The sequence below is a fragment of the Bidens hawaiensis genome, unplaced genomic scaffold (genome assembly GCF_021521415.1).
Source record: "Bidens hawaiensis isolate Kalapana, Puna unplaced genomic scaffold, B.hawaiensis_p1.1 tig00000459_1, whole genome shotgun sequence".
Taxonomy (NCBI): domain Eukaryota; kingdom Viridiplantae; phylum Streptophyta; class Magnoliopsida; order Asterales; family Asteraceae; genus Bidens; species Bidens hawaiensis.
The window spans coordinates 541,636-556,241 of NW_027491031.1; the positions used below are offsets into that span (position 1 = coordinate 541,636).

General features: G+C 34.3%; 1 protein-coding gene and 1 pseudogene across 2 annotated transcripts in view; both read left to right on the forward strand.

Annotated features, from left to right (window-relative positions):
- Nucleotides 1-13,526, forward strand: part of LOC143629510 (protein disulfide-isomerase LQY1, chloroplastic-like) — a 37,670-nt gene extending 24,144 nt beyond the window's left edge. The window contains exons 2-5 of the mRNA XM_077098772.1: nucleotides 7,673-7,939; nucleotides 8,669-8,720; nucleotides 9,000-9,156; nucleotides 13,363-13,526. Of these exons, the coding sequence (XP_076954887.1) occupies nucleotides 7,688-7,939; nucleotides 8,669-8,720; nucleotides 9,000-9,156; nucleotides 13,363-13,384 (483 nt within the window). The 5' untranslated portion in view covers nucleotides 7,673-7,687 and the 3' untranslated portion in view covers nucleotides 13,385-13,526. The remainder of the gene's footprint in view (nucleotides 1-7,672; nucleotides 7,940-8,668; nucleotides 8,721-8,999; nucleotides 9,157-13,362) is intronic.
- On the forward strand, nucleotides 2,651-5,953 carry LOC143629498 (peptidyl-tRNA hydrolase, chloroplastic-like; annotated as a pseudogene). The gene is made up of 8 exons (XR_013152962.1): nucleotides 2,651-2,929; nucleotides 3,819-3,902; nucleotides 4,262-4,329; nucleotides 4,422-4,472; nucleotides 4,557-4,630; nucleotides 5,081-5,139; nucleotides 5,225-5,301; nucleotides 5,684-5,953. The product of XR_013152962.1 is annotated as a peptidyl-tRNA hydrolase, chloroplastic-like (transcript).
- Nucleotides 13,527-14,606: the final 1,080 nt, after the last annotated feature.

Consider the following 14,606-nt stretch of genomic DNA (forward strand, 5'->3'; position numbering starts at 1 on the left):
AAATTAAGACTTAAAACACTAACATTGAACATATTAAAATGATTTATTAAGACTGAAAACGGGAATATGGGTGATATATTGGTCAATATTGTCGGTACCGATATTCTGATATTTCGAGACCGATAACCAATATAACACCAATATATTGGTTATTTCGGTTCAGGTCAGTTCAGTAAAATAAACGTGTTATGATCGCCGGCTTTCACGTGTCCAAGATTTAACTTTCTGATTAATTACGATGTACAAAAGTTCAATCAGGATATATAGTTAGCTTATACGAAGGTCAGGTGGTGTCACACGATGGTGTTGGTGTGCATAAGATTGCTGGAACACTAGTGTGGTTAATATGTTCAGGAGGAGGGTGTACGAGCCAAATTAAATACTGAGAATTAGGGTTCAGGGTTTATTGTAGAGGATTATGTTTGTTTTGTCAGTTGGTTATGTAAACGATTTGATAATTTTGATTTTTGACTAGTTTAGTTATAGGGACCGAGCTCGAATTTTGTATGGAAATCTCTTTTACGTTTTATGTTTTAACAAGCCTCGTGCATTTAGTTTTATATCATTTGTAATTCCGTGTATTAATTTCACACTCCACAACCGTGTTTTGACTCGTTTAAGGTATTACACAAACTTGAGCCGAGCTTAGGCTCGTTTATGTTTTCTCAAAATATATAAAGAAAAATAATTAAAAAAAACGTATCTATACTATATAATAAATAAAAGTTTATAATGCCACATGGCATCATACAAATGCATTCTTACAAAATTTTCCCACCTCTCTCTCTTATTAAATATATTTCCATTTTTATTAATAATTTTATATTTAACTTTTTTTTTCCTTCTTAATCAATTATTTTCTCTTTCTTATAATCATTTTTTAATTTAAAATTTTAATATATTATTTAGTTTTATATAAATATGTCGTATTAGTTATTAGTATTAAGCTTTTATAAATAACAAATTCTCACGTTAATTTAGATAAAATGATTAATTTCAAATAAAGAAATTTTAACTTTATGCTTGTGTTGCAATGAAGATTAATAAAAGCTGAAGTCAATCACTATAAATGCTTTGATTTGTTTTTGAGACAACATATTTTAACGCATGGTAGGTTATGTGTTTCATTATTTAAAGTTGAAATAAAAAACAAAACGAAACTACTAATTTTGATATGTAGGTTAAAATTACAAATATTGTATATAAAAAATATTTAGAGATTTGTGAATTTTCAACAACTTTTTATTTCCATATTGTGTAATATGCAATTTATTCAACCATATATTATATCTTCATATCATTCGAACATATTTACATTATGTTATTATCTAAACAAATTTATTTATTTTAACTCGTGTTTTACATGGGTCTTAATGCAATATGCCATTACACATGAGTGATCCTTACAAAATTTTCTCATTTCTCTCATGCTAAATATATATATTTTCTTTCTTATTAATAGTTTTATATTTTATTCTTTTTTTTTTTCAATCTATTATTATTGAGTGAACTGTGGTTTTCGTCCATATAGTTTGTCGAAATCTACGGTTTTAGTCCAATAGTTTTCCCTCATCTCTCTCATATTAACTTAACTATGTTGATCCATACAAAATTTTCTCTCATCTATCTCGTATTAACTACATTTCTCTTTTTAATATTTCATTTTCCATTTTTAATAATTCCACCTAATTTAAAAGAATTAATACCATCATAAATATGTTAATTTGTTTAATATGAAATGTATTGCATTAGTTATTAAAATTAGATTTTTATAAGTAACCAATACGAAACGGGTGAGTTTATTTAACCGATTAAAGTATCAAACATTGTTCATGTCAAAACAGTTTAAGATTATAATAAGTTTTGGTCCACGAGTTGGTTTAAAAAAGTTTCCATTTACAACTAAGTTTTGATATAGAAAATAATAAAGAAATAATTTATGATTTATGAATTTTCTAACAACTTCTTATTTTCACATTGCGTAATGTGTAATTTTTTTAAGTATAATATATCTTTATATATGTGATACATTTTTTTTTTATTTCACGTTATGTTATTATTTAAGAAAAATTATTTATTCTAACTCGTGTGCTACACGGGTAACTAACCTAGTATATTAATTAATAAGTGATAAACGAGTTGAACTCAAACTCTCGTAAGAGAAAACGAGCCAGACTCGCGCTCTGTAACATCCCGCATCGGTTGGGGGGAGAAAAACAAAGTAATCTTTATAAGAAGGTGGATATCTTCTCTACCATAACGCATTTTTGACGCTTAATGATAGTGGATAAGAAAAGAACTTTATAGTTAAGTATGATCAAATGAGAGTGGTATTATGATGACTGACCTCCTGGAAAGTTCTCTCGGGTAACCATAAACAAATTCGTTAGACTACGTTGATACGTCCGGATCAAAGCAAACAATATTAAGTCCTGGTCTTGGATTTTATGTTTATTTCGGTCTCGGGTCAGTTAGGGCTTATACTTGCTCGTGTTTAAGCAGACCGGTTCAGAATTTTTTGGGCTCAACATACCCACCCACCCACCCTTTTGTGGTTTAAATTATTGTCACAAATTCTATAATAATATTCCTTTATAACCACCATGACATTGCCACCGGAATCCTATCATCACCGTCGTTACCGTCACCATCATCCACCATCTCCACCTTTAACCGCTGCCACCGGTTATTCCTCTCATCCTCATCTTATTATTTTAAAAATAACATTTCAATGCATTCATCATCTTCTTCATCCACCGCGGCAGCTCTTAATTCCGGTGCGTCTGCCTCCGGTACTACTGTATTACCATCAACGGTTAAGGAGGATAATAATAATAATATTATTATTAATAAGCCGCCGAAACAATATCCGTGGCTGATTGTAGGGCTTGGAAACCCTGGCAAGCTGTATAACCGCACACGCCACAATGTTTGTACTCTCTATATCTATATACACATGTATCTATTAGGTTACTTTATGAATTTGGATTGAATTATTGGTTTTCTGTTGAATAATTGTGAAATTACTATGGAATTGTTGAATTTATTTAGGGCATATAGTTATAAGGTGGGAACCGGAAAGGATAATGATGAATGATTTGTCTAAGTTAGGAATGTTTGCTTGTTACCATTTAGATCGGCTCGGAGCTTTTATCTGAAGCTCGAACCTGGCTCATGAGTCGTTTTTCAAGCTCGGGCTCACCTCGTTTATTATTTATTAATTAAGTTATATAAAGGTTTTAATTTTTATATATTTTGAAAAAAACCTTAAACGAGCCAAAGCTAAGCTTGTGGCTGTGTAGTGTGAAATTAGTACATAGAAGTCTAAAAGAGCTAAAATTTAAAAATACACGAGGCTCGATGAGCCCAAATTGTCTTCTCATACAAGGCTCGAGTTTGAGCTCAATAACTATACAGGCTTTAATTGAGGCTTAGGCTCGGCTCCTATCGAGCTTTTTATTGATCTGATCTCGAGTAGCTCGTGAGCGGCTCGGCTCGTTTGCACCCCAAGGTACCGACTAGTGATCAATCGGGATTAGTCGGGTTGCATATGTAATATTTTTAAACTATACACATACACACAGTTATATATAATATTTCAAAATCAGTATCAACTTTTTAAATACTTCCAAGATTTTGACCGAAATTTGACCAATTTTAAGCCCTTATCATGACTGTAGCATCAAACCATTAAAATTTTAATCAAATTAGTGTAGCAAAATGGCTAGCTGTTTATGGTAAATAATTCAATAAAAAAGATGCTTTTGATATGATTTTGGATGTATAAGTAATATTAAGTATGTGATTGAAACTTGCAGGTTGGTTTTGAGATGGTGGATAAATAGCAGAAGCTGAGGGTATCTGTATGAGCAGTGTTTCCTTTAAAGCTTTTTTTGGCAAAGGTATGTGATTGATTTCATCGTTGTTTTTATAATATGTATGGTCTATAAACATTTTCTGCATTTCTCATAAGTTATCATGTCAAAGTTTGACATACAAGCTCAAAGTTACTTGTTACAATACGGACAGGCAATTACAAAACTAAATGTTTTCATGAATTAGAATCTACAAGTATCCATTTTCTTAAAATCAAACTAAAGCGCTTACTAAAGCCTTGATCTAATTGTTTATGTACCATAGTGTTATAAATGCATAAACTCATTCTTGATGATGCATTAGGGATTTCAGTATTAGATCTCTGACATTTGTTTTTATTATTATTATTATTATTATTATTATTATTATTATTATTATTATTTAGGATGTATTGGAAATACTCCGTTGATTCTTGCTAAGCCACAAACTTTCATGAATGCTAGTGGTGAGTCTGTAAGTAAGCTCATCTGATCATACACCGGTTTCTGTACTTCTTTTCTTTTTATTTTAAAAAGGTTTATTAACTTTTTGATCTCTTTAAAAAGGTTGGAGCAATTGTTTCCTTCTATAAGATTCCACCAAAGCAAGTACTCTTGGTAAACTCTCTACAATGTTTTTGTTTTTTTGGTATCATCTTTTTATATACTTTAAACTCATGAGTCATGATACATGACTTGCAGATTTATGATGACTTAGATTTGCCTTTTGGAAAGTTACGGTTATTGCCAAAGGGTGGACACGGGGGACACAACGGGTAAATGCCATCACACCATTGCCTGCCGTTATAGCTGTTTGGTTTTTAGTTTAGATAAGTTCACAAGTTTCAAGTTAAATAATTAATATGACGATCTAACCCAGAATACAAAATACACATGATTAATAACTATACGAGACAAATGGGCCAGTCGAGCGGGTTGGGTAACGGTTTAGAAAATTATATGCGCATGGGTTGGATCAGTTCGATCGGTGATGCTTTTTATGTTATATATAATTACAGATACTATCAATAAAATGATAATCCAATTTTAGTGAAAAAAAAAAAAATTTAACGTAAATACATGGATGACCTTTAAAGCACTCAACTTGTTTCGTTTTTAGTTAATATCTATAATTGTATTCCTTCTATTATTATTATTATTATTATTATTATTATTATTATTATTATTAGTGTTTCTTGTTACTAATGATGTTTATGTTGTTGAAGGATGAAGAGTGTGATCAATCACCTTAAAGGGACACGTGACTTTCCTCGTTTAAGAATAGGTTATTGATCATCTTTAAATTATTTTTACCAATTATCTTTAAATTATTAATATATTATTTAGTAATGAGTGGCTGTCATCTGTAGGCATTGGGAGACCACCTGGCAAGATGGAAGCTGCTAGCTATGTTCTTCGAAGATTTAACAAACAAGAAAGTGAGGAGGTAAGTGACATACTGACATAGCATTAAAAGGTGGCAATTTTGACCCGATTATATACAGATGGGTTTGGGTCATATATTTTGTATAATGGGCCACACGTGTGAGATTAAAAGTTGCAACTAGAAAGAAAAACGAAAAACGGGTCAAAACTATGTGAAAAGTATAATAATGGGTTGATCTTGGTTTTGTTTGATCTTTAATGGGTCAAATGGGTTCAGTGGGTCCAGTATTGAAAGTCAGTTGAAATTTATGCATACAATACAAGTGGTTTGATTTGGGGTATACTGTAACGGGTTAAAGATGTAACTACAAGGGAAACATGTCAAACGGGTTGAAATCATGCTAAATGTATATGAATAAACATGTCACCGCGTGTTTTTACAGCTGGATTTTACATTTCAAACTGGCATTGAAGCGATTCGGATTCTTTTACTCCAAGGTTTTGATAAGAGTGCAACATTTGTGAATAGTCTGAAGCCCGTGAAACAGATTCAATAATATGTTTACTACAAAAAGATAGACCCTAGAGCATTTTGAGATGATTATTATTTATCAACATTTTTTGGACCTATACCACAACTGTGCATTGTTAGGTATATGATTAAACTATTATGGGAATGATGAAATTGATTGGTATTAGTACATGCAAGTATGTCAAATAATCTCTTATCAAATGATAGGGAATAATGTTTACTTAAATGTTTTATGGTTTCTTTGCCTGTTTGAAAACGTGGCCGACCCATGTTCCATGCCTTTTGCTTTTAACCGTGAGAACCCGTTAGAAAAAACTAACGGGACCTAGTATACATTCCGCCAGCATGTAGTCGTCATAGGGATATGCCCTATGCCTTTGTGGTTATATTTTAAATTCGAAAGTATTTATTGAACTTGAGGATAACCAATGGACAGTAGCTTGTAAAAGGCTACCGCAATGCATGAATCATGGACGATTAACGGTTGTCTCATCATCTTGCCCGGCAACTGTCCCTTAAAAGCTCTAGAGTCGCAAGTGGTCACTCTTTTCTTTCGTCCAAAATTATAGACCATACATCCTTCTCTTTCTTGCGCTTGCAAATCCTGCAAGCTTTGGCCACAGACTGTCCAGGTTCACGACTCCACGACCCAACCACCTCACACGTTCTTTTTCACATCAAATTTCTGGAGGTTGGCAGACGCCATTGCAAATGCTCTAAAGGTTTGACTTGAAATTTTATGATGTCCATGTGATTCGGTTGAGTTGATAAACCATCAACGTTGCAATTGGCCTGATTTTATAAACGTTGTACTTATAGTTACAACATTTTATAACTATATAATTACTCAAATTCGACTAAACATCCCTTATTTATATAAAATATAAATTCTATATGAAAATAATTATTTATTATATGTTACTATAACTAAATTTAGAAACAAGCTATACAAACACCAATGACAAGTCATACGGCTGTATAATGTGTAGAATAGGTTATATGGTCTGCATAAAATAAAATAAAATAAGGTTTTATACGAGCCGTTCTATGTACCACATCCTGGCTGAGAAAGAGTTACGGGACTTACAGGCGTGCAAAACAAAAATCTATAAATGTATGCCGACACCGGACGAGCATACTATATGGAATGATTTTCCATTATCACATTTTCATCGTTTAAGGTGGTATGCAAAAGTTATATAACTCATATAACCTTCCTGTCCGTATAACTTTACTGAAACTAATAAACGTGTTTTTGCAAAAGTTATACGAGCGGTATGGTATAGTGGCAATTTTAATTTATAATACGAAATATCACTAAAATAGCCAATTTTAACCATCATTTTTCAACTTTAGCAATGGTTTTGAAAAAATTCCGATACAGGCACTCTAAAACTGTCGTCCGACAGAATTTCTAATAGATACGACGGAATTCGTTAAAGAACCCGTTTACCTATAAAATCTTGCCACGTGTCAACATATTAATGGATACGACAGAATTTTTTCCGTCTCGTCTCTCTCAAATTCCGTAGGATCCGACGATTCTCTAATGAATTCTGTTAATACGTGGCGAGATTTTACAGGTCAATGATGTTTCATCGGCAGTTGATCGGATCCGATTGTAAAAAATGACAATTCTGTGTATTTTTTTTTCTATAATCATGGGTAAAGTAAAAAAAAAATGAGTATGAAATTAGTTATTTTTTTGGATTTTCGTATGCAAGGCGTACGTGGTTAATAAAGCCAGCCAGCCAGCCAGCCAGCCAGCCAGCCATCCAAAGCCGGTGTGTGTGTTTCTGGTTGAAAATTGGAGTGGCCCCACATGATCCATATTACATACATACATACATTACCTTCAATGTCAATGGCGGACGAACAGATTCTGCTGTGTGATGCTAAGATAGGTAAAGCAAAAATGTCATCCGCAACTTCTCTTCGTTCTCCTTTCATTCATCAGCCATTGAAGCTCTGTTCATCTTCTTCTTCTTCTTCTTTATTATGTTCTCAACAACCTCACTTGGTCTCCTTCAAATGCAAACGCTTTCCTCACCTCATCAAAGCAGCTGAGCTGGATCAGAACACCGTGGTGGCTGTTGCCGTTGGAGTCGTCAGCGTTGCTGTTGGAATCGGCATTCCGATTTTCTACGAAACGCAGATTGATAGTGCCGTATGCTCTTTTACTTTTAACTTCCTTCTTCATTCCTTTTAATTTGATTTTCAACTATAATAATCTCTAATATTGTTTGCTAAGATTAACGAATGAAAATGTGCCATACCAAAAAATATTATGATTTAGTTATTAGCCATATGGAATGTCACAATTGTAGGTGAAAAGTAAAAAAAAAAGAATTTATAGATGATATGATTTACTACGGGTGCAGACGAGCCATACTCGAGCTTCAAATAAAGTTATCAAGCCCGACTGCAAAGCTGAGCTTGAGCCAAGCTTTGGCTTGTTTAAGGTACTACACGAGCTCGAGCCGAGCGTAGGCTCGTTTAAATTTTTTCTCAAAATATATGAAAATAACTAATAACGTATAAAACTTAATTAAATTATACAAGCCAGGCCCAAGTCGAGCCCGAGCTTGAGCTCTTGGAACTCAAGCTTAGTCGGGCTCGGCTCGATTCGTTTACACCCCTAGTAGGAACAACTGATTATCTGATTATGATTCTTCAAAAGTGCAATAACCGTTGAAAAACGCACATCCAAACACTCGTTAAGAGTCTCTGTCTAGTACGTTGTGTTTTGTACACTCATGAAACATTTAAATACCTGAATATGTGAAACTGATGCTAGATACTATTGAAACAAAATCTGAATTAATTATATATTGAATTACAAAACTTATTGGCATTGCATAGACTATTCTTGTATAAATGTATATATTTACTGCAGGCGAAACGAGAGAACACACAACCATGCTTCCCCTGCAATGGAACCGGAGCACGTAAGTAGTTACTCTAGTTTTTCTTAAACTTTTCATTTCTAGTAAATTTATCAAGTTAGCTTATATAATAAACTTTGAATTATCTTTTTGAAGATTCATATTACATAACAAATGAATAATGTATATTTATGTATGCTAATACTGTGAAGTTATGTACTTCTCATCACATTGTAAAATCAAATATTAATGAAACTTATGATCTCAAATAATCATTTAACATTTGTTGCATATGTTCATATGTTATTCTAATTTTGATAGATGCCATTTTTTTTATAACAGAATCATGCAGATTTTGCACAGGAAGTGGTAATGTAACAGTTGAGCTCGGAGGTGGAGAAAAAGAAGTTTCTAAATGCATAAACTGTGACGGTGCAGGTGCTTTGACCTGCACTACATGTCAAGGCAGTGGTATACAACCCCGGTACCTTGACCGCAGGTATGACTATTGACTCGCCCAAAATATGTCATGTGTAGTTTACATATTAAAATTACTTTCAAGGTCAAAAAATTGCCAAAAATTGTGAATAGCAAAATGTCCCTAAGTTGAAAGCTTTTGTTACTTGTAGAGTTGTAGAATGATAAAAATGCATCTTAATGTAGTAGAAATAGTCAACTATAAATGGATTATCAAAGCATATTAATGTTGATTCAGAGGCATTCTTGTTATTTTAGCACCAGATGTGAAAAAAACTGTAAATCCATGGGCATTTTATCATTAGATAATTTTATGCAAAGTTTTTTTAAATGAAACCAAATGTATACTTTGTGGTCTCTAGTAGAGGTGCACAAATCGGGTTCAACTGGAAAGCCCGAACCGGTTCGAAACCGGTTTTTTCACACCGGGTTGTAAAATGGCACCGGTTCCAATCAAGAACCGGTTCGGTTCCCGACCCGAACCGATGCCCATATATGCTAACTTTTAAGAACCGGGTAGGGTATGAACCGGAACCGGTTTTTACGTAAAAACCGGTTCCACCGGTTTTTTTTGAAATTTAAATATTATAGCCGTTAGGAACCGGTTCCAACGGCTATATAGCCGTTTTTGACCGTTGGAACCGGTTTTTTAACTATAAATAGGTTATTTTTTTACTCTAAATAGCAAGGTTTGTTTGTGTACTTGTTAAACCACTTCCAAAACTATAAAACACACTACAAACCACAATTAACCTTAAACCGACAACAAATGGCAACTAATGATGACGTTGTTATGGTGATCGAAACAACAAGATGCCCCGATGTTTGGGTTCATTATGATTTGTGTCTCATGACCGACTCACATGAGTTGGCACGTTGCAAATATTGCTCGAAGTTTCTTAAAGCAGGGTCCAACTCGACATTACGAAAACATACGAATAAGTATTGTCGAGAGAAAAGAAGTTTGGATGCTAAAAAAACGGAAGTGGGAGAGTCGTCCGGCTCTACAACCCAAAAATAAGTATTCCCGGATTAAAACGACGGACTTTGTTTTTTATGTTTAGTTGTTATGTTTAGTATCGTTTATGTTTTAATAATGTTTGTAATAGTTATTTTTTAAATAAATAAAATGTTCGTCGTTATTAAAAAAGTAACAAAAATTAATCATGAGTAACAAAAGTAATTATAATAAAACAAATCAAAACTAAATATTAGTTGAACAAGTTACAAATAATTTTACCAAAACAAATAATTACAACTCTTCTTCGTCTTCATTCTCGTCTTCACCCTCGTCTTCGTTATCGGAAGAAACCCCGTCCTCCGCCTCCTCATCATGAATATGACGCTCTATTGGTATTTCGTCTTCAAAGTTCGCCTTGTGTTGTACACGATCCACCGCATCCAAATGGTCCTTTAGGCAAATGCAAACCTCTAGAGACTCGGGAGTTAGTTTTGTTCTTCGCATAGATAACACCCTCCCACTAAGAGAAAAAACCGATTCGGAAGCAACCGTTGAGGCTTGTACGGCAAGCAAATCACGAGCCATGGCGGATAGAATGGGAAATTCGTTTTGTTTACCTTTCCACCAAGCCAACAAATCAATATTGCGAATTTCGTCGACCGTTGCGCCCTCAACATAGTTTGCTCCACTATATCGACCAAGTTCGCTACTTGGTGTGTTTCCTCTTTGCCTCTTAGATGCCGATTCACGAATCCCATTCATCAAGTTTATAAGTGGGTCATTGCACGGCCTACTAGTTGTTGTTTTTTTCACAAAAGACGATCTCGTGCTTGGACCATACATTTGAAAATAATGGTCATAAAGGTCTTGAAGGTTTTTGTTGAACTTGTCCTTCGCTTCCGTCGACAACTTCGGGTCAATCTCGTGCATACCTAAGTTGTCGAATATTTCTTCAATCGTTGTTTCAACCCCATTAACATTCCAATAGGGGTTTAATGCGGCGGCACAAGTAAAGACCGGCGGTATGTTTTCAAAATATTTTATGAACTTTTCTTTCATCACCGCAACAATATTTTCGAAGAGTTTGTTCTTCTCCGCAAAGCTTTTAAAAACACAAGACATATAGTACAATTCTTGCAAAACCCAACAACTAGTAGGGTAATAGACTCCCGATAATTTTGTTGTTGACTTTTTGAACACGTCAAGATACTCCAACAAATAACCGACTTGGACCCAAACACTTTCCGGAAACATATCGGCCTCGCGTTCTTCAACAAGATTGTTATGAAAAGCTTGTAAAGTTTGGCGTTGGGCAAAAGCACACTTTAACATATGACAAGTTGAGTTCCAACGGGTTGGAACGTTCCAATTCGGCCCCAAATACTTTCTTTCAACCGACTTGCAATAGTTCTTATATTCAAGATGTCTTCTTTTACCACTTTTGAAGACATCTTGTAACATAAGTCTAAAGTATTTTAAATCATCACAAATATTTTCATTGTCAAGACCTATTTGAACAACCAAGTTGATGATATATGCAACACATCGGACATGAAAAAATCCCCGAAACAAGGTGGTGAATATTTAATGATAAATTTTTCAGCCGCCTTAGTATTGTTTGAAGCGTTGTCAAACGAAATCGAAAATATTTTATTTCTCAAGTTGTAAGTCGTTATAACTTCATCAAGTAATTCAAACAATTTTTCGGCGGTATGTGGGAACGGGAAGTTTTCAAAAGCGATGGTGCGTTTCATCAATTGCCATGTCACCGGATCAACCCAATGAGCGGTGACACATATGTATGATTCGGGCAACCCGTGTGGTGCCGACCAAACATCGATAGTTAAACTAACCATGGCTTCTAAAGAATGAAAAGACTCGATTAACTCTTTTTTAGCACACTCCCACAACCTGATACAATGACGTCTTAAGGTAGTACGACTTACATGTGTGTATCTCGGTTGTAGAGTTTCGCGAATCAACGACGTCAACTCCGGGTCATCAAAGTGGTTAAACGGCAAACCTCGTTGAATAACGAACTTTGCCATTCTATCTTGAACTTGAGTCGTGTTGTAACGAAATAGTGTACCATCTTTACCCAAGTCAATTTGATCGGTCGCGCCAATCCCTTTCAACGCCTTGCAATATGGCTTCTCGATGTGCTTTCTCAAAGTAGAGTTGGAATCGTGCTTTAATATTGAACCACATAGTTTGCAACGAGCCTTTTGATAACCTTCGTCATCCACAATCAAATCCCAATTCTTCCATATGTCTTGGTTGCGGTTATGGTTGACTACCGTAACAACCCTTGGGTCCTCCGTAACAGGAACGGGGGCAACAAAAACACTCTTCTTAGCCTTCTTGTTAGTTTTTTTGATGGGTGCCATAATAATATTTAGTTGGATGGTCGGGTAACGGAACGGGTTTGCTAAAGGAGTAGTATTTTAGTTTGTTTTTGAGTTTGGTGGTGAAATTAGTGGTGGAAAACAAGTTATATATAGGTTTGGGCATCAAAAACCGGTTCCAACGGCTATATTACCTTTGGAACCGGTTCCAACGGATCTATTGTCTCTCAAAAACCGGTTCCAACGGCTATATTACCGTTGGAACCGGTTCCAACGGCTAATTGGTGGCTAAAAAACCGGTTCCAACGGCTATATTACCGTTGGAACCGGTTCCAACGGCTACTTTGACTTTTGTTTGACTCTTCAAAAAAAAAACCCGCCGGAACCGGTTTTTCCGGGTACGAACCGAACCGGTTACAATTAAGAACCGGGTAGGAACCGGGTTGGAACTGATACTAACATACAAATATGAGAACCGGGTACGATTTTCGGGTACAAAAATACCCAAACCGGGTATTGTACCAACCGGGTTGGAACTGGAACCGGTTCCGGTTCGGTTCCACCAGTTAGGTTCCGGAACCGGTTTTTTTGTGCACGTCTAGTCTCTAGAAGTTGTTGAAACCATTTTTTGTCCAAAACTATCATTTTTTATATATAAATACTTAAATATAGTTAGTGTGTTGAATATAATTTTAAAGGTTATATTATTTCAATAATTGTATATTTTATTTAAGAAAGAGAAAGCGTATATAAAAATTACACTTTGGGCGACTTTCAACCAGTTTCTCAAAAAAAGATTTCTAATATATTGGTTTGACCTGTTAGAGATAAAACGCAACCCAAATCTATTTATTCATAAGTAAATGGGTCAAAACTGATACCTCATATTGTAACTCATGCAAATTGTGATTCACATCTCCAGGGAATTCAAGGATGATGACTAGATGAAATCTTTTTGGGGGCGGATTTTGGATCATAATCAGAGGGTAATTAACCTTATTTACTGTAAAGATGAATGAACATCTTTGTTTCTTCCATTTTCTCATAAGAACAAACATAATATATATCTCTCTTATAAGCAGCTTTGTTGTCATTTTTGTAAATTTCCTGAATTTGTACAATTCTTGTTGAGTTAATAACTATTGCTCATTCATTTTCTACGTCTTATAAATTGTAAGTAGGAGCCTTCGGTATTCGAAAAATTCGAAATTCAGGTTATGAACTTGTCATTACAGTTACACTTTTATGTTTTGATGTGGCCGTTAACGGTATGTTTTATTTAGTCAATTTATGGTCATCAAATCTTCTTCCTCATGTACGTGAATTTGTATTAACTAAAGTAAATTAACCAAAATCATACTTTTAAATACAAAAATCGTACAAAATACAAACTTTTCATGACTAAATAAAAAACAAATGTATAATTATCAAATAGGAGCCAAAATGTACTTATTCTAAGTGTATTATTATTATTGGATCATAGATTATGTTATGTTGTCATACAGGAAAATGAAAAATAGGAAGCCATTTATGTTATAAAAAAATGGGGCTCGTTAGTGAACCCAGAATATTTATTGCGAGACAATGAGTGGTGTGGTGGACCTCGTGAGCTTGTGGTGATACACTGATGTATATCACCCGTTGTTATTCAACTGATTGGCCAGAGAATTAACCGCAAATAATCCTTTAATCCAGAGATACACCTTACATAATTTTAGTGAAGAAATCAAAACTTTTAGTAGGATAATCATAAGGTTATATTCTTTATTGGTAATAGCTATAGGCTCGTACTCATTTTTTAAATTAGATTTATGTTTAAAATTCTAACAAATTTTGATAAACGGGGGTTAGTGGACTTTCTTCTTGCATATTATATTATAATACCTAATAATATTGCAATTTGAGTGTTCGTGTCACTGTCGCAGTTAGTTTTCACATATATACATATGAAAATTAATAAATAACAAAAGAAATAAGTTGAGGAAGTCGTTAGGTGTAAATGTGTAATACAGTTAAAGCTTAGCAGGACCGGGACTTGAATTTTAATCTTCCTTGGGCCAATTCAATACCGTTTTTTGTTTGTGTTTTTACAACCTTTTTCATTGGCAATTTCGGTCTCTTAAGTTTAACATAACGAACTGAACTGATACCAATCCAACTACGTTC